We start from the raw sequence: 23,949 nt of genomic DNA, 5'->3' as shown, positions 1-23,949 counted from the left end.
CGCCCTGAAAAAAAATTGTGAAAACACTGTCTGAACATAGCCTTAGTGTTCCTGTCTCATCCAAGTTCTGGATTCTCGGCTACACTGCTGAATACTGCTGTAAAATCTCCATGCTGCTGCAGCAGTATATATATATATATATATATATATATATATTAGAGATCGGAGAGCAGGGTTCTCCCCTTCTCTGTGTGCAGAATATAGAAGACATGATAGCCGTTAGGCTCCACCCACTAGCCCAGAGACAACTGAGAATTAGAGATAAAGCCTGCAGAGGGGAAAACTGCTAAGCAATGCCACATACAAGTCATATAATGGCCAGAAATAGTGTGATTCCTCATGTACACACATACGATAGCTTATTCTGAACTACATTTTAAATCCCTTCTAACTCTGATATTAAGAGTCCAGTGGGTGGTCCTACTCCGTGACTGGCAGCTAATTTTGTATTCATTCATACAGGAATGGCTGACACCACCCACTGGACTCTTTACCCACAGTAAGCAGGGATTTAAATGAATAAATTACACATTATCCTGAATCTTTTCTTACAAAACAATATATTTCCTGATCCCAGAAAATCACTCAAACCATAAAAATAAACCATTTCCTTCCAGGTTTTTTTTTAGGACCCTTTTAAATGGACCCACCAGAATACAGGAGCAGCTAGAGGGGAAAAACAGGTGATTATTTTACCATTACTTTTGACCATTTTGGGAATGATCACATTTAACCATCATCCAAAGACTTCCATATAAAGCTGGCCGCGCACTACAGATTTCACACGACGGTTTTCCGAATGACTTGTCGATCACGGTTGGCCTGTGAAAGTTGATGTTCTGTACAATATAAGTTGGAACGACAAATCGTTAATTGCTCTCGATTTCAGGCCTCATTCAGACGGCTGTAATGGGCCCGCATTTTATCTACAGTATTATAACTGCAGGTCTAATGATCCCTATGTTGCTGTTGGTTCGGTCCATTAGACCGGCCGGTAGGGAAATGCGTCTGTATTATGGACGTCTGAATGAGGCCTGAAACTGTAACGGGGGTTGGGCCTCTGCCTTGATGAGTAACCTGGACTGGGCTACTGATGGGGCGCACATCTGGCATAATGGTGACGCATCTCCAGCGATCTCGTACCCGCCACCGTTCTATAACACGTAACCAGGAGACTTGCATCTCAACTTGTTTTATTTTTTTCCCAAGACACAGAGGTCAATGGTGTACACAAAATGCCATGACATTACCAATGAATGTATATTTGGGAGACCTCAACCGTCCATGACCAGCTTCGCCTCGTTGATTTTCTTCATTAACCCTTTACTGGACAGAGTTAGCTCCGCATGACGACGTTTCAGGTTCTCCAGGGTCTGACTAAGTTCTTCGGTGGCATCTACGTTGTCTTCAAAGTCTCTGAGAAGAACTTTGTTACCGAGCAGCCCACATTTTTGTTTTAGTTTCAGGTTATCCCTCCTCAAACTATCTCTGGCCTGCTTGGTCTTGGTCAATATGTCCCTTTTGTTGCCCACCGTGGCCTCTAACTTCATGAGTTTCTCTTTTTGTTCTTGGTTTTCAGCCTGAACAAACTGCAGCTTCTCCTTGACGTGAGTGAGCACTTGCACCGTGTTAGTGATTTTCTTCCGGAGCTTGAGCAGCTCCTCGTTCCTCTCTTCGATCTTCTCATTGTAGGTCTGATTTTCAATTTTTAGTTGCTCGAAGTCGATGAGATGCAAACCTTCCGCCAACTCGTCTTTGGATCGCAGGGTGGATTCATAGCGATTTATCTGATTTTTCAGCTTGATGTTCTCAAGGCGAACTTGGCTGACGTCCTTCTCCTTGCGCTCTTCCCTGGATTGTAATAATTCTATTTGTTGGGTGAAGGAGGCGGCGGCGTGCTTCCCAGCCCCGCAGTTACCGATGCTGCATAAGGAAATCTTCTTCTTCAGATCTTGGAGAGAAGTCCACTCCTTGTCCACTTTACTTACAATGTCCTGACACTGGGCCCTGAGCTCTTCTATCTGCAGCTGATGTAAAGCCGCTTCTTCCTTGTACTTCCTTCTCATCTCCTCCAGGGTGGTCACGTACTTGAGGTAGCGTCGCTCCTGATCGCTCGCGTGCTTTGAAGTCTCGGTCCGGGTCTCCTCTCCTTTCTTTTTCCGTAAATACTCATAGAGCTTGTGCTGGAGCTGAGCATTTTGCTGCTGGACTTTATCGCGTTCCTGAACCAGGACATGATACTGTTGGAGAAGTTCTTCTCGGATTTGCTCCTCTTCAATGTTCTCCTGCAGTTCGGAGTCTTGGCACGGCTCCGCTTCCTCCTGACCGCCTTCCTGTACTTCTAGAAGAGGTTCAGTATTTTCCTTTAGGTCTAGTGCGGGTTCCTGGTCGGTCTCCTCGGCCATCTCCTGGACATGTTCTTTTGGGGTCACAGCATATTCTTCAGTGTCATGATGGGGTTCTGATAAGTCATCACTTGATGAGTGTCCTGGTTCTTTCCCGTGCTGCTGTGCTGAGCCATTCTCTGTTATAGCAATTTTGTCATCTTCTTCCATTAAACTCCTTGGCTCAATGTCCTCCAATAGCGCAGCACTAGGATCTCCCGCACTCTCCTGACTGACAGAAGTGTCAAGCTCTCTGGTGCCCTCCTGGCTGTTTCCCGCCTCTGTTGCACCATCCTGGCTGGTACCCGGCTCTCTGGCGCCCTCTTGGCTGGTACCCGGCTCTCTGGCGCCCTCTTGGCTGGTACCCGGCTCTCTGGCGCCCTCTTGGCTGGTACCCGGCTCTCTGGCGCCCTCTTGGCTGGTACCCGGCTCTCTGGCGCCCTCCTGGCTGGTACCCGGCTCTCTGGCGCCCTCCTGGCTGCTACCCGGCTGTCTGGCGCCCTCCTGGCTGGTACCCGGCTCTCTGGCGCCCTCCTGGCTGGTACCCGGCTCTCTGGAGCCCTCCTGGTTGGTACCCGGCTCTCTGGCGCCCTCCTGGCTGGTACCTGGCTCTCTGGCGCCCTCTTGGCTGGTACCCGGCTCTCTGGCGCCCTCTTGGCTGGTACCCGGCTCTCTGGCGCCCTCTTGGCTGGTACCCGGCTCTCTGGCGCCCTCTTGGCTGGTACCCGGCTCTCTGGCGCCCTCCTGGCTGGTACCCGGCTCTCTGGCGCCCTCCTGGCTGCTACCCGGCTGTCTGGCGCCCTCCTGGCTGGTACCCGGCTCTCTGGCGCCCTCCTGGCTGGTACCCGGCTCTCTGGAGCCCTCCTGGTTGGTACCCGGCTCTCTGGCGCCCTCCTGGCTGGTACCCGGCTCTCTGGCGCCCTCTTGGCTGGTACCCGGCTCTCTGGCGCCCTCTTGGCTGGTACCCGGCTCTCTGGCGCCCTCTTGGCTGGTACCCGGCTCTCTGGCGCCCTCTTGGCTGGTACCCGGCTCTCTGGCGCCCTCCTGGCTGGTACCCGGCTCTCTGGCGCCCTCCTGGCTGCTACCCGGCTGTCTGGCGCCCTCCTGGCTGGTACCCGGCTCTCTGGCGCCCTCCTGGCTGGTACCCGGCTCTCTGGAGCCCTCCTGGTTGGTACCCGGCTCTCTGGCGCCCTCCTGGCTGGTACCTGGCTCTCTGGCGCCCTCTTGGCTGGTACCTGGTTCTCTGGTGCCCTCTTGGCTGGTAAGTGGCTTTCTGGTGCCATCCTGGCTGGTACCTGACTCTTTGGTGCCCTCTTGACTAGCGCCAGGCTCTCTTATAGGTTCTTGAATGGTAGATGGTTCTGTATCAGCTTTATCTTCGGTACCAGGTAGTCTTTCGCCTCCTTCTCCCATTGACTCACCGCTCTCACTCACGTCTCCCATGTTGGCAGAGCTCATCCTCACTGAACCGCCAGCCTTTCCCCCCGGAGATAGCAGACAGGGTAGCGATGGCTCTGTGAATTCACTGTGTATTTACCTTTCTGCAGGTTTCTATGGAGACGCGTTATGAAAGGCGGAGCCACGGTACAACGCTCTCTTTATTATCAAACGTTCATAGGCTGAGGGTCAGTGACGCCACGAACTCGTAATCCGGCGTCCAATCCCCGGAGCGATGTGAGACCTGAGCCTATTAGAGGCTAAAGGTTTCCAGGCGCATGCGCAGAGTAGTGTGTGCATCGGTGGGCGGTGCCTTAGCGGTTGAACCCAACAACAGCTCGGCGGCCAAGATGGCGGACCTGGGCAAGAAGTACTGCGTCTACTGCCTGGCCGATGTGACAAGCCTGCGTATCCGCTGCACCGAGTGCCAAGACATTGAAATGTGCACGGAGTGTTTCTCGGCGGGGGCAGAGATCGGTAATCACCGTCGGTGGCATGGATACCAGCTGGTGGACGGGGGTCGCTTTACTCTGTGGGGGCCCGAGGCGGAGGGAGGCTGGACGAGCAGGGAAGAGCAGCTGCTGCTCGATGCTATCGAGCAGTTCGGCTTTGGGAATTGGGTAAGTTGTATATACATTGCAGCCTGTAGGGGGAGGTAGGTGTCCAGATACACTACAACTCCCAGCATTCCCTGCTGGATATACAGGTGACTTCCTGCAGCCACCGTTGCCCTGTATAGTCCTGTTTTATGTGCAGCACTATATATTTAAAAAAAAATGTAATTTTAAATTCTTTTGTATTTAACTTTTTATTTATTCTACTTTTCTTTTTATTTCATTGGATACTTTTTTTTTTATATCTTTGTGTTATTATCTGATCAACATTGAAAAACAAACACAAACTAGAATAAGATACAGAAAAGTTGTATTGCCCTTTTATTATACAAATACAATAAGAATTGCAACGAACTATAATGCAAAACGTATCTTTATATCATTACTTTTTTTTACGGTCCATTTTTATTTACTTTATGAATTATAAAGATCAAGCAAGAAAATAGTCATGTGCTTCTATGTGAGAGCTCTGGTTGGTCTTTGATTCGGAGGAGATATCTAAGAAATATTAATTATTAACAAAAAGGGGTAGAAAAATGTTGGCGGTTCTGCAGTCACACCAGAATTTTATACACCCCCCCCCCCCCCACACACACACAATCTTCATAACACCCATTCATTTCAGTGGGGTAGTCCATGCATGATCGCCCCGGTTTTTTTTCCTGCTGAATGTGGCTATTCCCTAGGTCATGATACATTGCAGATAGATCTGATGTCACCATTACAGGTCCCTTTAAGGGATGTCATTCAGTTTTCCCAAGCTTTTCATTGGCAAACCAGCAGTGATACGTCAGACTTGCCTAAGATGACAACCCCCTCCCTCTCCCCGCGGAGCTGTCATGGTGGACATATAGGTTGTTGCTCAGCTTTTTCAGAAAAAAAAAACTATATCTAGCAAGTGGCTGTATAGGATTTAACAACTTTTTGGAAAAGGAGCAGAGCTGCAGTAACCCAGCGCTGCTGCTATAGTGTGACTGGAGCCATCTGCTACCGGCACAACCGCTGCGTATCTTCTGGTGCCCGGGACGGAGTTAGTGATCCTTCTATGTACCATTATATATTCCGGTTTACATGTGAGGAATTCTTAGATTTGCCAAACAGGAGCGGATTATATCACAAGAAACGGAAAAGTTGAACCGTTTTCTTTGTTGGGATCTGCTCATGATTTTGGCGAGAAGTATATGGATCCTACGCTAAAGTATGGCTATGCAATCTTAAAGGGGTTGTCCAAGACCAGACAACTGATGGCATATCCACTGGAAAGATCATCAGTATTTGATTGGTGGGGGTACGACACCCAGACCCCGCACTGATCATCTGCTCCGGCTGCCTCTGGGCACTGGACGTCCATGCCGGAAGCAGTTGGCTCTGGTCACGGAATAGCGGCCGAGCAGAGCTGGAGTTCTGCAACACGGCCGCTATGCTATGTACGGAGCCAACTGCTTCCGGCTCAGGACACTGCATACTGTGCAATGACATCCGGTGCCCGCAGGCAGCCGGTGCAGCTGATCGGTCCGGGTGTCGGACACGCACCGATCTTATACCGATGTCCTATCCGGTGGATATGTCGTCAGTTGTCCGGTAGTGGAAAACCCCTTTAAAGGGGAATGTTCCCTTTAATTAGATCACGTGTCCTAGAGATAGTTGGGATCCTCATCGTGTACAGAACATGAATTGGCCGTGAAAGCCCCGGAAATATCTAACCACTTCCTTCGTGTGGTTGGATATTTCTCCAACTCAGGATCGTCTTCACTGCTTTTCTTCGGAAGCATTAGCAATTCCTACGATACTGTATCATTCCAGCATAAAAAAGTATTGAAATCAAGAAGACCTTCAAAGATTGGTAGAAGGTGACTGTTCCGGGGTGACAGAGGTTGACCTTTATAAGGTGATGTGGTAGAAAAGAACACTCTTGGACACTTTAAAGGGGGTTTTCCGGGAGTTTAGGAAATTGGCCTGACAGTAGGAAATGTGATCAAATAAAAAAAACAATACTACCCTGTTAAATCCGCTGCCACTGCGGTGGTTCCCACCGGTTTGTTTACTTGTACTGCAGTGATAATTTCACGTACATTCACGTAACCCCTGCAGCCAATCACTGGCCTCAGCAGTGATGCTTGCATGTTTAGCACAAGACCAGTGATTGGCTGCATCTGTCACGTGGATGTATGTGACGTCATCACTGCAGGAGAAATAAACAAAGACCAGGAGCGGCGGCGGACTTAAAGAGGCTCTGTCACCAGATTTTGCAAGCCCTATCTGCTATTGCAGCAGATAGGCGCTGCAATGTAGATTACAGTAACGTTTTTATTTTTAAAAAACGAGCATTTTTGGCCAAGTTATGACCATTTTCGTATTTATGCAAATGAGGCTTGCAAAAGTACAACTGGGCGTGTTGAAAAGTAAAAGTCCAAGTGGGCGTGTATTATGTGCGTACATCGGGGCGTGTTTACAACTTTTACTAGCTGGGCTTTCTGATGAGAAGTATCATCCACTTCTCTTCAGAACGCCCAGCTTCTGGCAGTGCAGACACAGCCGTGTTCTCGAGAGATCACGCTGTGACGTCACTCACAGGTCCTGCATCGTGTCGGCACCAGAGGCTACACTTGATTCTGCAGCAGCATCGGCGTTTGCAGGTAAGTAGCTACATCGACTTACCTGCAAACGCCGATGCTGCTGCAGAATCATCTGTAGCCTCTGGTGCCGATGTGTCCCCGCTCGTCTGACACGATGCAGGACCTGTGAGTGACGTCACAGATCTGCACTGCCAGAAGCTGGGCGTTCTGAAGAGAAGTGGATGATACTTCTCATCAGAACGCCCAGCTAGTAAAAGTATTAAACGCCCCGATGTACGCACATAATACACGCCCAGTTGTACTTTTGCAAGCCTCATTTGCATAAATACGAAAATGGTCATAACTTGGCCAAAAATGCTCGTTTTTTAAAAATAAAAACGTTACTGTAATCTACATTGCAGCGCCGATCTGCTGCAATAGCAGATAGGGGTTGCAAAATCTGGTGACAGAGCCTCTTTAACCAATGAGCGTTGTGATTATATTGAAAAAAAACAAAACATTTCTTACCGTCAAGCTAAAAACCTCCTTTAGTGAAACTGCAGAAGAAAATGTAAGTTGCTGCTGGTTACAACCAGTCTGGACTATGGGTTTATTTTTACAAAAAGTCTATGGGGCATACTAAGGTGGCACCATATTGGTGGGCATGCTGCAAATCCACTATGGCACCAAGAATTTTGCTATGTTTTATCTAACTGAAGATAAGGACAATGGCCTGTAGAAGCGAACTCTGTTTTTACATGCGTGGGTTAGGACCTTTTAAAATCTTCCAGCAAGGATGGAGGAAAAAAAAAACACAGACAAAAAGAAAAAATTCAAGTAGTGTGATTTACGATGATTTATCGTATCGGTTGATGTTGCCGTTACCTGTAAAGTGCGTTGTATCAATCAGTCATAGTGGTAGATTTAGAGAGAAAATATTCCACCAAACCACCAGCATGTCGTTCTGGGGTTTGGTGTTCCAAATCTGCCCAGGTAGAAACTGGCCGTTTAGGCAATAGTTAGTAAAAGAACTTCGAAGTTACTGATCTCAGTCCAGGAGCGGCATCCGGTGCATGCGCATTGTGCACCTTAAGCCGAGGACCGTACATTGCACATGTGCCCGATGCGGCTGGACTCACTTCGGTTAGTTGTAAGCTATTTTTACTGACCATTGCCTAAACGGATGATTTAGAGCTTGGCAGGTTTGGAGCGCTATACCCCAGAACTACATGCAGGTGGTTTGGTGGCTTAAAACTTAGTGATAGGTTCCCTTTTAACACCATAGACTTCTTCGTAGCTAGATATGCCATAAAAGTGCCATAAGTGGGGGTGTAGCCACAGGGGCCCCTACTGATTCTGAGAACAGCGATCTTCTTTTTTTTTGAGAATTGGACGCATGAACTTTCCCTCTCTATTAACGTCAATAGGAACTATGGAAATAGCGGAGTGTTCACATTTTTATGGTATAGAAATCTACTCAAAAAGTTAGGTGCTAGTTACAGCACGACCTGAAGACAAAATTATCTCTGTGGTCCTAGCATAGGACATCTCATTTATTGGCTCCTGGCTTGATTCAGTAGTCCGTGTAAAGATGCACATATACTCCATGGCCGAAAGTATGTGGACACCACTTCCTGTTAGCGAAGGCCATTTCAGCAACACCCATTGATATCCGGTGCACGCGTACAACCATATAATGTCCATAGAACAATGTAAATTGTGTAAACCTCTTTTGGTAGGATCCTAAAATGTCCATCTGACTAGTTCCATCATCCACATTATGTTTGTCATCTTCTAAATCACCATTGACGGTCGGACTCTGTTGGTCGGACTCTGTTGGTCGGACTCTGTTGGTCGGACTCTGTTGGTCGGACTCTGTTGGTCGGACTCTGTTGGTCGGACTCTGTTGGTCGGACTCTGTTGGTCGGACTCTGTTGGTCGGACTCTGTTGGTTAGCTATGTATGGTATATGTTATGTGACTTTTTACTTTTGTGTTTTTCAGGAGGATATGGCTGCCCATGTGGGTGCATCCCGGACTCCCCAGGAAGTGATGGAACACTACGTCAGCATGTATATCCATGGAAACCTTGGCAAGGCATGCATACCAGACAGTATTCCCAACAGAGTAACGGACCACACTTGTCCTACAGGTGGTCCTTTGTCTCCCAGCATCACAACCCCATTGCCACCTTTAGACATCACCGTGCAGGAGCAGCAGCAGCTTGGGTACATGCCTCTTCGAGACGACTACGAGATCGAATACGATCAGGATGCTGAAACGCTAATCAGCGGCCTGTCTGTCAATTATGATGATGATGACGTTGAAGTAGAACTTAAAGAATCTTGTGTGGACATGTACGTCCGGAAACTGAAGGAACGGCAACGGAGGAAGAGCATAGCTCGGGACTATAACTTGGTACCTGCATTTTTGGGAAAAGAGAAAAAGGATAAAGAGAAGCCTGCCAAAAGGAAAATCTCGAAAGAGGAGAAGGAATTGCGGTTAAAACTAAGGCCGCTCTATCAGTTTATGTCCAGTAAGGAAATTGAGGACTTTTTTGAGAATATGCACAAAGAACGGATGTTGAGGACGAAGCTTCGAGAACTGCAGCGGTACCGGCGTAATGGCATCACCAAGATGGAAGAGTCGGCAGAGTACGAAGCTGCCCGTCACAAGCGGGAAAAAAGGAAAGAGAATAAAAACACTGCGGGCTCCAAGAGGGGAAGGGAGGATGGTAAAGAGGGAGAATTCGCTGCCATCGAAAACCTCCAAGGTTTTGAGTTGTTATCGGACAGGGAGAAGGTTCTGTGCAGTTCCTTGAACTTAAGCCCCACTCGGTACTTAACTGTCAAAACCATTATCATTAAGGACCACCTCCAGAAAAGACAGGGAATCCCATCAAAGAGCCGTCTTCCCAGTTACTTAGATAAAGTCCTAAAGAAAAGGATTTTAAATTTCTTGACCGAGAGTGGCTGGATATCCCGGGACGCCTCGTGATGGTGTTTTTCCAAGTGTTTTTTTTTATAAAAATATCTATAATATATATAAAAAGACTTATACAGAACTGAGACTGAAGCTTTACTATACTTGTATATATTTTTTAAATACACATTGTTTTATTTGTATGGTGATCTATTTTTCACATAGTGCATTAGAACGAAGGCTGCCATTCTCTTCCCATTTCTAATGAGGCGCCACCTATTAAATTACCTTAATAAGGCATTTAAGGAAAATTAATGTTCTGATAAACATGCCAAGAACTACTTATAGTAGGGTTTAGGTATTTATTACATCATTTCCTTTAAAGGGACCGTCATCGCGGAGTAATAGGGGATGGCAACCAATGGATGGGTATATAGCGGAGGGTTGTGAGGTTCATTCTACGTGGTTACTCACTGGAGCCAAACTCAATATTGCTGCCTAGGTGGCACGCAAGCATGCCGCACAGGGGGGGGGGGGGGCAGCTTGCCTCACCTTTGGGTTGTCCTCATTATGATGTCGCCGTCAATGCTGCATCACGTCCACATTGGTGAGTGGCCTGTGCGTATGTATGTGGCTTTTTCTTCGGAGCGCTTCACAGTCCAGGCCTATATTCCTTGATATATAATAAGATGTCACTGGAAGTGCGGAGAAGAATTAGGTATTGCTGTGTGGTAAATATACGTAAAGAATTCTACACATGATGAATTGTGACTGTTAAAGACCAACTGAAACTTCAGTGTCAATTGTTTTTAGATAAGATTCCGTGATAAGCGTTTCATCAGGTTGGATTTAGTTTTTCATGTAAATTCTGTTCGTAATATTTCCCATACAAGTCTTTTAGCAAGAAGTTATTTGCCACATGGGTGGTTGGTGAAATCTGACTGTTCAGTCCCTAGGCCATGTTCACACACACAAGTAAAAACGGCTGAAATTTACAGATCTGTTTTCAAGGTCTTTGCAGCTGTTTTTCAATTGACCCTACGAAAAACCTCTCCCAAAACGGCTCAAGAAGTGACATGCTTCTTCTTTTTACGTGGCCGATTTTTAAAAAGGCAGCGTAAAAAAATAAATGCCCCATGTGAACTAAACTCTGTTTTTTTTCTATTGATTTCAATGAGCAGGTGTTTGCGTTTTGCAAGGTGTATTTGAGCCATTTATGCCCTGCAGTATGCCTGAAAACACTGCGTGTGAACATACCCTTAAAGTGGTTTTCCCACAAAACACGTTTCCCCTTATCCGACCGCTTGATCCCTAGCAATGAGGAGAATGGGGGACCGAAAGTCCCCCGAAGTGCTCTATGAGAATGGAGTGCTGGTGCGCATGCTCGGCCAGTGTTCTATTAATTTCAGACACTTCCTGGACCGCTGTCTCCGGCAACTCCCCAGAAATTAATGGAGCCCTGGTCGAGCATGCGCACCAGTACTCCATTCTCATGGAGCACTTCGGGGGACTTTCGGTCACCCGTTCTCCTCATCGCCAGTAGTCAGACCCCCAACGATCACACGTGTCCCCTATCCTGTGGATAGGAGATACATGTTTGTGGGAAATTCAACATCTCCTAATAGAGTTCGATGACAACTTAACCGAGAGTTTTTCTTGCCCAGTGGTTGTACGCACATGGTCTTACGATTTTCTTTTCCTATTGGCATTAATATGAGCCACTAAAGAAGCCCTCTGCTAAGTGAAATACGTTATTTTTTATTTTAAGTGGAGGACTAAATGAGCAAAACAGCACAAATTACACCTGATTTATACACAGTCAGTGATGCTCCTTCTTGTGAATACACTTAGTTGATGAACAATTTGTCTTGGGTTGTTGGCAGCAGCACTTTTCCACCATCTTCCAAAAAAGTCTATAGCTGTCATCTAAATATTTGGCCGAACGCGCAAGTTTGTCAATGGGGAGAGGGGAATAAGCAGATCCCAGACTCCTCTGGCAGTGGCATATCTCCCCCAGGACCAAAACATGGCGCATGCTGATATCCAATGTGCCTGATCCTTGTTTGCCCAACATCTGCCATCTGTGGATAGTCCGGAAGCCACCATACACATTGGCGGTCCATCCAGCAAAAAATCATCAAGTTTGACTTTTGTGAATGGCTTTATGCTGGACATGCACTGGCATATTCTATGCCCAGTCTTAAGACTGGTACTGGCATGGGATGGGTATATGGTCCTAAAGACCTGTCATATTGCAGATGAAGACTGGTATACGGTTTCCTTGTTTGTTATTTTCTCCTACCCGTTTAAATACATTTTTCTCTCCCTCCCCAAACTGATGGAATACTAGGGATATGTAAAGTGTGTATGTGTGTGTGTGTGTGTATATATATATATATATATATATACACACAGTGTGCAAGTCATATTTATTTGATTCATTTGTAATTATATGTACGGATTATTTTTTATGTTTTTAGTATGAGTATAGTATTGTTAAATGTCACAAAAAGCTTCAAAGGAAGAGATGATGATCCCATGCTATGCAATGCTCGGTTAGACTGGAATCTTTTTGGATTTCCATTGCCCACAATAGACGACCCGTGTACATCGATAATAAATATCTTAAATGAATATCTATTGAAATGATTGTTGAAGAGTGAATTGTAGCCGGTTTCTACGGCCTTTCTTACACTCTGGAGTCTATTTGAAGGCCGCGGATTTCATGTGTAGAGGACTATGGGTAATTCTGGAGGTAGGACTATTGTCACTGAAGATTTCCGAGATCCTGAAAGATTTGCTGCTGCTAGTACTAGTTGTCCATGTATTTGTAGCTTTCGCTTTGTACCATGATTGCTGAAGGACCAGTTTTTGAGACTGTACTATGCAGACAAGTTGATGAATTATATGGTGCATGTAGATCTATCCAAAAGGTTATAGAGCCAATTTTACCCCTTGAGAAATGACCCCACACAGAAAAAAGTTTTGAGGTCCCCAGTGACCAACTGACATCCCAGGTTTCTGAAACGTTAAACTTGGTGGCCGTGCTTACATTGAAAATGGGTCTCCGGACCCATTCATTCAGGCAGGATATTGATGGGGTTCCCAGTTTTCGGACTACTTATTGTCAATAGGATAACACTTTGGCAGCTTTCAGAGCCGTGTAATACGGGTGTTTTTATGCTCCCGTGTTACCGATGCAACACCCAGGTATCCCGCAGTTTATCAGAACCAGTGTTCGAGCATCATAGGCTTCTAACTTAGGTTCTGATGAACTGCGGGCCATGATACTGGTGCAAAAAAGCGCCCATATTCTACTTGTCTGAAAGCCGCGCTATCACATCTAAAGTGTCATTTTCCTGGGATGGGACCTTTCAAATTAGATTGTTGCTTCGTTAGCTAATTTGATGGCTCGGCTCTCGTGCTCCACCAACCTGGCTTTCAACAAACCCAAGTTATCCTTGTGCTTTTCTACAGTGACGGACTTTGTGTGTGAATTCCACCAAAAACTACAGCCAGGTTTTTATTGGAAGTTTTGCATATTGCCGAAACGCATCTTAATTCCATCAGTTGTACCTTATTGTGTTTTTATCCTATTGTAAGGTATAAGGAGAGGTCAATGTATTCTCTTTGTATAATTCCTCATTTATTTTATTTTTTGAGTATTGCTTATACTGAACTTTTCAGTGCCATTTGGTGAACTATCTAGAGCGTTGTGTTCTGGGCTGTGTCAGGTTCCTCATCTCTTGGCCAGAGTGTAGTGCGGTTACAAAGAGCGTCATTTGCCCTGGAGGACCTGTCCTGCATTACACAGACAACCCATTTCTATGAATGAGCACTGTGTAATGCCTAATGTTCCCTGTGGTGGCGCTGCTGGAAAATTTAACACTTACTGCCAGGTTTCCCCCATAGATTACAGGTGATCGCTGGGAACGCTTTGATTTTCTTATTGTCTGGAGATCCTTTTAATAAGTAAGGGATTGTCCAAAGCTGATGACCCCTTTAAGTTGACCTAGCACCCCCAGTGAGCTTTGAAAGTTAGTCATAATGTAGTGGACATTTATATTCCTACTGGCATGATGCTGATGGAGGATTTTTGCAGTGGGTGAGATAGGACTTCTTTAGTTACTTGGGTAGTTAATAAATGGAATAGACTTGCAATAATCAGATATTTCATACTTATTATATGTATAGTGTTTTTGCTTAATCTAGTAAACGTCTGAAAAATAACCAGGTTTCCATGTTTGTTATCGTTGGGCCCAATGGCGCTGTGAGGGTTATTTCAATCTCTCTTTCCTGGTTGGTTGATTCAGACGTTCTTCTCTTGATGTACATGTATGGCTTACTTTTAAGATGTAAATAGTTTAATGTATTTTGTAAGATAAGGGTTGCGTTTTCAATATTTTTATACTGGGGGTTATAGAAGAGCTGGAGAAAACCACCAATATACAATGCTGTGTCCTTTTTTATATTCATTTTATACATTATCTCACCACTAGGGAACTTGGGAAAGCGCCCTAATGTCTATTTTCATATTTATCGTCTTAAGTAATATATGATCTCGTCTGCCATTGGTTTTCCGGAAGAATAGAAGACTTCTATTTTAAAGGGGTTTGGGGAAATAAAATTTGATCCCCAGGATAGGCCATCAATATCTCATTGGTGGGAATCCAGTATGGAGTTGTGTAAGAAATAAAGGGGAAGCTGCGGCCCCTTAAACAGCCAAGTGTCGGATGCCAACCGATCAGATATTGAGGATAGCCCGTCAATTTTATTTTACCAGCCATTCCAGGCCCCTTCCATAACTATGCACACTTGGCAAGCTAGCCCAGATCTAGCACTGGGTCTTGGCCGTCCTCTTTATCCATATGAATAAACACCAGCCCGCCCTTCGACTGAATCTCCACAAATCCATCTCGTCAAGCTGGTAGATATTTTCGTGTTTCACTTTTTTATGTTCATTGCAGACCGTGAATTACATGTGTCTGAGGTTACGGTTGAGTTTCTCTCATTGTAGCACGTCTCTCTTTTCTAAAATTTTGTGTACATTGGAACGTAAGCCATTTGATTTTCTTGTGCCCCTGTTGGGGTCATTCACATTTCAATGCAACACAAAGAAAATATGGTCTCGTATAGAAGGACTAGTATAGCATTTGTCCATAGCAACCAATCCGATTCCACCTGATTGGTTGCTATAGGCAACTGCTCCACCCCGTTTGCACTATTTTTAATACACAAGGCATTTTTTTTTTATCCTAGACTTACATGGAAGTGACCGTTATTTATCATGTGATGTGTGAGCGCTATTTTTTTTTATCATGCAGGCAGCCAGTATGTGGAATAATATACAACAAGGTGCGTGCCATCCATTTTCTTAACACTGTTGTCAGGGCATCTGGATATTGCTGGGGCTGTGAGAGCAATGCTGCTTGCTTGAAGGATACTCCACTTTTTGAACCACATTTATTTCATTAAATCTACGTTGGAAATTACTTATATTGTACTGATAATGATTTTTCGTCTCCTTTCTTACCTAAATTTACAACTTTACCCACCCGAGAGCAGTGCATGGTGGGAGCTCAGCTGTTAGGTCACATGTCTGAAAACAAGGTGGAGCTAAACCGCTGTCTGTTTCCAAGAGCAACCAGCAGAACCCTGAAAGCAGATTTGTAAACGGGCGGAGAAAGACCTACAATAACGCCATATTGGTGCAAAAATAATACCGCAGATTAGTAGTAAATTTGCTCACCACTTCCTCTAGAGTTTCATTTTAAATAGTATTACAATCTGGTTTGGTCTTTCTGAATAGATTTAGGCCTACCTGGGCTATTCTTACTCACTGCTAAGTCCCTTTCTCCGTTGTAAATGGGCTTTCGGTGGGGACATTAGGACACGGATAATCAGGACTATAAGTATGGCTAAAAAAAACTGACGCTCACCTTGCTACAAGTCACGCGTGTGTTTTGGGCCATAAGGTGGCAGTGTTACTTCAAATGTGAAATGGATACAAGTCTAGTTTGTGATTTGCACATGGGCCACCATCGTATTGGTGGGGTGACCAACACGATTCATTTCTGATCCTGCGCGTTAAAGCAATTTAGGTGTCGTTACAGCCAACGTTTTCCGTTGGCCAATGGCACGGCACATAACGATGGTTCTCTTGGCTACAATGTCACCGTGTGCACCTCCTGATATACTGAAGTTGATTTATCTCCTACATTCTTGCTGTCATTAACTCTTTAGTGAAAGCCCCTTTCCTATGAAGCGAACCTGAAGTCAAACCCCTCACCTAGATCAGATCTTCTCCGGCACGTCTTGCCATCGATGGTTTGTGTGCACATTTCATTATTGTGCTGGTTTTGTATCACTTTGTGCAAACATTAGAATGTTTATCCTTACAATCGGTTTAAGCTGTTTTTGATATTGATCCGTTCTATAGCGAGGATTGTGAAACCTTTCCGTGTGCTGAGCGTCTCCTGTATTGGCTGGACCGCAGAGGTCTAGTGCAGTTCGTCCTCTTCTCTGACACATGATCCTAAGTTATTGTTTTGCAGCGGATATGAATCCCGTGTCTATACACAGTACATTTCCATTTTGTATGATATATTAAATATGTTTCTGTGAAACTTCCTTCTGTGTCATTGCATTTCTGTCTTATATGCTCTGCTTTGTCTCCTAATCATACTTGGAGATTCTTTGGGATTAATTGGATTTCAATACCATTTGACTTAGAGGATCTGTCACTAGTTTATTAATTCCCTATCTCCTAACTAATTTAATAGGCGCTATGATGCTGATAACTACAGTGATTTTGTTTTTCAAAAACATTTATTATTTGAAAAGTTATGGAAATTTTTCTAAATATGCTAATTTGGCTATACTTGCCAAATGGGAGGTTACTCTTTTTCTTATCAATCAATTTCTGTCCAATCAGCGCCATACAGTTCTCCTCAGCCCAGCAACACAGTGTGATCATATACAGTGCATTCGGAAAGTCTTTGAACTCTTACACTTTTTTCATATTTTGCGATGTTGTAGCCTTGTTCTAAAATAAAAAAAGTTTTTCCCCATCATTCTGCATCCAATACCCCATAATAACAAAGCGATAACAGAATTTTTTTAATTTTTGCAAATTTATTAAAAATGAAAAACTCAAATTTCACATGGACATAAGTATTCTGACCCTTTGCTATGACACCTGAAATTTAGCTCTGGGGGCCTCCGATTTCTCTAGATTATCTTTGAAATGTTTATATACATTGATTTGGAGTTTACCTGTGGTAAATTCATTTGATTTGATTGGATGTGATTTGGAAAGGTACACCCCTGTTTATATAAGTTCTCACAGCTGACAATGTAGATCAGAGCAAAAATTAAGCCATGAGGAGGAAAGAACTGCCTGTAGAGCTCAGAGACAGGATTGCGTGGAGGCACAGATCTGGAGAAGGGAACAAAAAACATTGCTGCACTGAAAGTTCCTGTGAGCACAGCGGCCTCCATAATTCTTAAATAAATGAAGTTTGGAACAACCGGGACCAGGACTCTTCCTAGAGTTGGCTGCCCTACCACACTAAGTAATGGGGGGGAGAAGAGCCTTGGTAAGAGCAGTGACCAAGAACCCAATGGTCACTCTGGCTGAGCTCCAAAGATCCTGTGTGCAGATGGAAGAAACTTCCAGAGGGTCAACCATCACTGCAGCACCCCACCAATCGGTTGCTGGAAAGAATCCTCTCGTCCGTAAAAGAGACATGATTGGGGGAAAAAACACTTAAAGGACCCCAGACTGTGAAAAACAAAATTCTGTGGTCTGATGAAACCAAGATTGAACTTTTTGGCCTTAATTCTAAGCATCATGTCTGGAGGAAACCAGGCACTGCTCATCACCTGCCCAATACCATCCCTAATGTGAAGCATGGTGGTGGCAGCATCATGCTGGTTTTTTTTAGCGGTTGGGACAGTGAGACTGTTTAGGGTTGAGGGAAAGATGAATGGAGCAAAGTACAGAGATATTCTTAATGAAAACCTGATCCAGAGTGGTCTAGACCACAGACTGGGCCGAAGGTTCACCTTCCAACAAGACAATGACCCTAAGCACACAGCCAAGACAACACAGGAGCGGCTTAGGGTCAACTCTGTGAATGTCCTTGATTGGCCCAGCCAGAGCCCTGACTTGAACCCAATTGAACATCTCTGGAGAGACCTGAAAATGGCTGTCACCATCCAACCTGTGCAAAACTTGTGGCATCACACCCAAGAAGACCGGAGACTTATCGATGCCAAAGATGCTTCAACCAAGTCCTGAGTAAAGGGTCTGAATACTTACGTCAATGCAAGATTGTTTTTCATTTTCAATAAATTTGCAAAGATTTCTAACATTCTGTTTTCACTTGGTCCTTATGGGGTATTGAGTGCAGAATGATGAGGAAAAATTAGATTTTTTATTTTAGCACAAGGCCTCAATAAAACAAAATGTGAAAAATTGAAAGGGTCTGAAGACTTTCTGAATGTACTGTAGTATACATCTTCCATTCCTGACTGTTTTCAACTGGAGAGACCTCTGGTTGTTTCACAGCTAGAACTGCGATCTTGGTGCCATACGAAAGATTAGAATCTCATTTTTCATATGCCACCAGAATCCACAGCCCGAGATATGGCTATTTGAAGTGATCCCTCTTCCCTCCAGCCTCAATCTCACGCTGTGTGAAGCAGCTGCATGTTGATCGGACAGAGGCTGTGCGGTAAATCCACCTCAGGAGAATCGCTGGTGTTGACACCCACTTGGCTAGTATAGCCTAATTTGCATAATTAGAAAAAAAAAGCTCATAACTTTTAAAATAATAAACTTTTTGGGACACATTTTTCATTAGCATTAATAGTGTGACAGCGTCTATTAGATTAGCTAGGAGCAGGGGCGTTACTAAACTAGTGACCGATCCTGTTTAAGGGTTAACAATCACCTGGCCAACCGCTCTCCCCATCTAAAGACCCTTTTACAAGGGCCAACGATCGAGAAAACTAGCGTTCAGACGAATGCTCGTTCTCGATTATCGACCTGTGTAAACAGGACAACGATCAGCCGATAAACGGGGAAACGCTCGTTCATTGACTGATCGCATCTTTTATGCAGCGATACATTTTATCGTTCTCAGCAGCACATCTCGCTGTGTAAACACGGAGATGTGCTGCTAACATGATGGAAATGTATGGGGACGAACGGTCGTGGTACCGATCACTCGTCTCCATACACAACCAATCGTTGCTCCTTGTGAAAGGAACAAACGAGCGCCGATCAACGAGCTGTGTCATTGAGTGGTGCTCATTTTCACAGCACATATTGGTTGGCGTAAAAGGACCTTTAGGCTATGTTCACACGGAGTATTTTGGGGGAGGAATATCTGCCTCAAAATTCCGTTTGGAACTTTGAGGCAGATTTTCCTCTCCCTGCACGCCGATTTTTGCGCCGTTTTTCGCCCGCGGCCATTGAGCGCCGCGGGCATAAAACAGCGTGAAATACGCTTTCTCTGCCTCCCATTGAAGTCAATGGGAGGTCAGCGGCGGAAGCGCCCGAAGATAGGGCATGTCGCTTCTTTTTCCCGCGAGGCAGTTTTACTGCTCGCGGGAAAAAGACGCCGATGCCTCCCATTGAAATCAATGGGAGGCGTTCTCGGGCCGTTTTTGCCGAGTTTTGCTCTGTGTGAACATCATTAAACATATTAGTTCATGTTGCCCATTTTGTTATCTTGAGCAGGATAAGCATCAAACCAGCACTTGATACCGCTTATCCCAGGGAGCAATAGGATTGGATGAGTTCAAATCTGACCTGTCAGTTTCCCAATAGCAGATGTTGGCTGCTCACCATGAGATTGTTGGAGGATCCCACTAACAAAAATCTTATGTCTATAGCAAGCTTTAAAGAGGAACCCCAGCATATACTGAGGAATTCCCAGTGTAATACATTTTGTAATACATCAATGGGGGTGACTTCGTCATTTTTTTTGGCGCTGATTCCGACGCGGTTTTCCACAACAAAAAACTCTGCGTACATGCTGCATTTCTACAGCAAAATGTGCATGTGCTACATGCGGAATTTGCAGCAGATTTCACCCTTTGTACATTGAAAAGGGTGAAATCCGGAAACAGAATGTGGAATATTTGATAATCCGCTGCATGCTCAGCATTTCCACCATTGTTTTTTGCATTCTGTTTTCACAGCATTCACCGCGCAGTAAAAACGACACATTAACTTTACTCTGCAGGTCATTACGGTTGCGGCGATACCAAATTAGTACAGTTGTTTTTTTTACTGTTTTACTACTTTTGCAAAATAAAAACCCATTTTAAAAATAGATCATTTGCTTTTGTGTCGCCGCATTCCAAGAACTATAACATTGGTTTTTTTCCGTTTACGTAGCGGTTACGAGGGCTTGTTTTTTGCGTGATAACATGTCATTTTCATTGGTACCATTTTGGGCTACATTATACCTTTTTATAGTTTTATTTATTTCGTTTTCGTTTTTTAGGCAGAATAAACCGAAAACAGCAATTCTGGTATTGTTTTTTTTTTAATGTAATGTGATTATTTTATACTTGTGTTGTTTCAAAAGCAGGCATGCCCGTTATGTGTAGTTTTGTTTTTACTTTTTTATAACAAAGCCTTATGTAAGGGAATTTTTTTTTTTATAAACTGTTTTTTTTTTTTTATTCCCAATGTTTTTTAGTTCCACTATGGGACTTCACTATGCGATCATTGCATCACTTTTATAATACACTGCAATACTTCAATAGACTTGGGGGTCTTTGTTAGGCCCTCTGCTGGCACAGAAACCTTTTTGGTACAGCGAGCCTCCTGCCTCTGACACTGTTTAGATGCTGTGGTCAATAGTGACCGTGGCATCTAAGGGGTTAAATAGCCAGGATTGGAGGTTCCTCTGATCCTGGTCTTTAGAGCAGGAGCTCTGCCCGGCACAGGACACTCGTGAAGGGCTAATTTCACAGCACTGTAAAATGGTGGCACTGAGGAATAAGGCCCCTTAGGCTGGGTTCACACGACCTATTTTCAGGCGTATTATGCCTCGATTTACGCCTGAAAATACGGCTCCAATACGTCGGCAAACATCTGCCCATTCATTTGAATGGGTTTGCCGACGACCTGTAATTTACGCATCGTCGTTTGACAGCTGTCAAAAGACGATGCGTAAAATTACAGCCTCGTCAAAAGAAGTGCTGGACACTTCTTGGGACGTTTTTTGAACTGTTTTCTCATAGACTCTATTGAAAACAGCTCCAAAAACGGCGCGAAAAACGCTGCGAAATACGTGAGTTGCTCAAAAAACATCTGAAAATCAGGTGCTGTTTTCCCTTGAAAACAGCTCCGTATTTTCAGAAGTTTTTGGCTCAGCGTGTGAACATACCCTTAGTGATCGCTGTAAATAGGCGTATCGGTGGTCACTAATCGGTTAAGGAATGGTTTAAAAATAACATCCACATAATTTATTATTAACTTTAAGATTTCTAGTGCATAGTATTAACCCCTTCCCGACATTTGTCGTAAGTATACATCATGGAAAGCCAGTGCTTCCCGCAAATTGTTGTATACTTATGACAAATGGATGGCAGCGGCGTCGGTGCCATCATCCCCGGATGTTAGCTGTATGTTACAGCTGACACCCTGCTGTAATGGTGGGGACCGAAGTTAGCGTCGATCCCTGCCATTAACCCCTTGAAGGGAAGGTGTCACGAAAAAAAAAAAATTTTATACAGTATGTTTTTGCTTTTAGTGTGTTATTAAAATACATTTTATTTATGTGTTTTTACTTTTTTCTTTTTTCTGTCTTTTACTTCTCTATGGGCGCTGCCATTTTTTTTCATCTCTGTATGTGTCGATTAACGACACATACAGACATGGAATATGGCACATACATCCCCATAGTGAATGCGAACGGGAGCCGTTCCATTCACTATAGCGTACGCCGTCTGTGTGGGAATGCCACATGCGCCGCTTCCGCACAGTCCAAAAGGAAGGTCTTCGGCCGAGCGACATCCGGCGCCATTTTCATGTGGACTGGAAGCCGCGGCCGGACAGTAAAATTACTACTTCCGGTCGCGGCTTCCGTCCATATGTTCAGAAGCGAGGACTAGGAATGGAGGGAGCGGCGGCGGCAGGAGCAGGTAAGTTATGTTTGTGTATGTTCGTGTTATACTGTGTGATTACCACTGTATCTAAGCCTCCTACACTGTGCATTCGCTCAAAAAATGGCAGCACACAGTGTAGGAGGTTTGAACATTCAACCCCCTCCTTTCTCCTGGCACTAGCCAGGAGAAAGGAGGGGGGATTGTTTGAGCACACTAGAGCGAGTGTGTCTCCTCCAATTTTGCAGCATAAAGCAATGAGGTTGCTTTACCACATGCCAATGCTGCAATTGTGGGAATTGATCCCTCTAGTGACCAGCACATGGAAATGTTATAAATTAGAATCTAATTTATAATATTTTCTGACTTGTAAAAAAATTAGAACAATGTGTAATCCTGTATATACTGTAACAAAAAAAATTTAAAAAAATTCTAGCGACACATTCCCTTTAAATGCAGCAGTCAAAAGCGATCGCTGCACATAAGGTGCTGGCAGCTCATCGGCACCCCAGCAAGGAAATTGCTGGGGTGACGGTGGCTGCAATGGCAACTGGAGGCCTAATAGGAGGGCTGCCGACTGCTGCTATGGCAACCGCAGGCCTAACAACGGCATCCTGCTCTGCCATTACGGAAGCTGATTAGGCGTCCGATATGTAAATAAGCCCCTGAACTGTCAATGGGGCGTTTCTATCTAACTAAATTGAAATTTGGCGTGATGTCTTTGCTCTGACACTGTCCAATCAGCTACGGACAGTATCAGGGCGGCTTGCGCTGTGTTCCCTCCTGCGAGAACACACACTGGCTGGTGGTTCTGCAGAGGGCGCGCTCTCAGTCTATGTGTGTTCTCGCGGGAGGGAACACAGCGCAAGCTGCCCTGACACTCTCTGTAGCTGATTGGACAGTGTCAGAGCAAAGACATCACGCCCCCTTTAAATTTAGACAGAAACGCCCCATTAACAGTTCAGGGGCTTATTTACATATCGGGCACCAAATATAACGGCACCGATATGTAAATAACAGAGGAAGATAGGAACATTATTTCAAGTGAGACAGTGTTTGTGAAGCCCTGACCATTACATGCTGCACATGTATGGGCAGGTGAAAGGTTCTCATGTAATTTATAACGCATGGTGAATGCTGTATAAAAAATAAAAAAAAATAAACTGTGCCCCTGATGTACTCTGCCTGGCCTACATGTACCCCCACATTATAAACTAAAATACCAGTAATACCCCAAACAAAACTACTACCAAGCAAAATCTACGCGCCAAAAGCCAAATGGCGCTGCCTCCCTGAGCCCTACACTGTGCCCGAACAGCTGTTTACTTCCACATATATGGCACCGCCATACCCTGGAGAACCCTTTTAACAATTTTTGTATTGCCGTACTCCAGAGAAGTTGCTTTACATATGTTGGGGGGCTTTTTTTTTTTTTTTTCTTTATTACTTGTGGACATTGTTGTTTTTTTTTTTAGCTACAACTACATCTTATTGGAAAAAATTAAAATTTTTCATTTTTACATCCAATTATAATAAAAATCTATGAAACACCTGTGTGGTCAAAATACTCACTACACCAATAGATGAATTCCTTGTGGGTGTAGTTTCCAAAATTGGTTCTTTTTTGGTGTGTTTCCATCACAAGACCTCTTCAAGCCTCACAAGGTGCCTAAAATATATTCTAATAAAAAGGCCCCAAAATCCACTAGGTGCTCCTTTGCTTCGGAGGCCGGTGCTTCAGTCCATTACCAAACTAGAGCCACATGTGGGATATTTCTAAAAACTGCAGAATCTGGGCAATAGATATGGAGTTGCGTTTCTCGGGTAAAACTTTGTGTTAAAGAAAAATATGGATTAAATATAAATTTCTGCAAAAAAAATAAAAATTTGTACATTTCACCTCCACTTT

The 23,949-nt window shown here is 44.5% G+C and overlaps 2 protein-coding genes across 2 annotated transcripts; one reads left to right on the top strand and one right to left on the bottom strand.

Annotated features, from left to right (window-relative positions):
* Positions 1–1,176: 1,176 nt before the first annotated feature.
* Positions 1,177–4,362, bottom strand: CFAP184 (cilia and flagella associated protein 184). Its single transcript, XM_075857737.1, has one exon. The coding sequence runs from the start codon at positions 3,840–3,842 to the stop codon at positions 1,275–1,277; it is 2,568 nt and encodes an 855-aa protein (XP_075713852.1). The 5' UTR covers positions 3,843–4,362; the 3' UTR covers positions 1,177–1,274.
* On the top strand, positions 4,105–11,240 carry TADA2B (transcriptional adaptor 2B). The gene is made up of 2 exons (XM_075857750.1): positions 4,105–4,441; positions 8,994–11,240. Exons 1-2 carry the CDS (start codon positions 4,172–4,174, stop codon positions 9,984–9,986), a joined length of 1,263 nt encoding a protein of 420 aa, XP_075713865.1. The 5' UTR covers positions 4,105–4,171; the 3' UTR covers positions 9,987–11,240.
* The last annotated feature ends 12,709 nt before the right edge of the window (positions 11,241–23,949 follow it).

This window comes from Rhinoderma darwinii, chromosome 1, assembly GCF_050947455.1.
Source record: "Rhinoderma darwinii isolate aRhiDar2 chromosome 1, aRhiDar2.hap1, whole genome shotgun sequence".
NCBI classification, from domain to species: Eukaryota; Metazoa; Chordata; class Amphibia; order Anura; family Rhinodermatidae; genus Rhinoderma; species Rhinoderma darwinii.
This window is presented reverse-complemented; position numbering and strand designations above follow the sequence as displayed.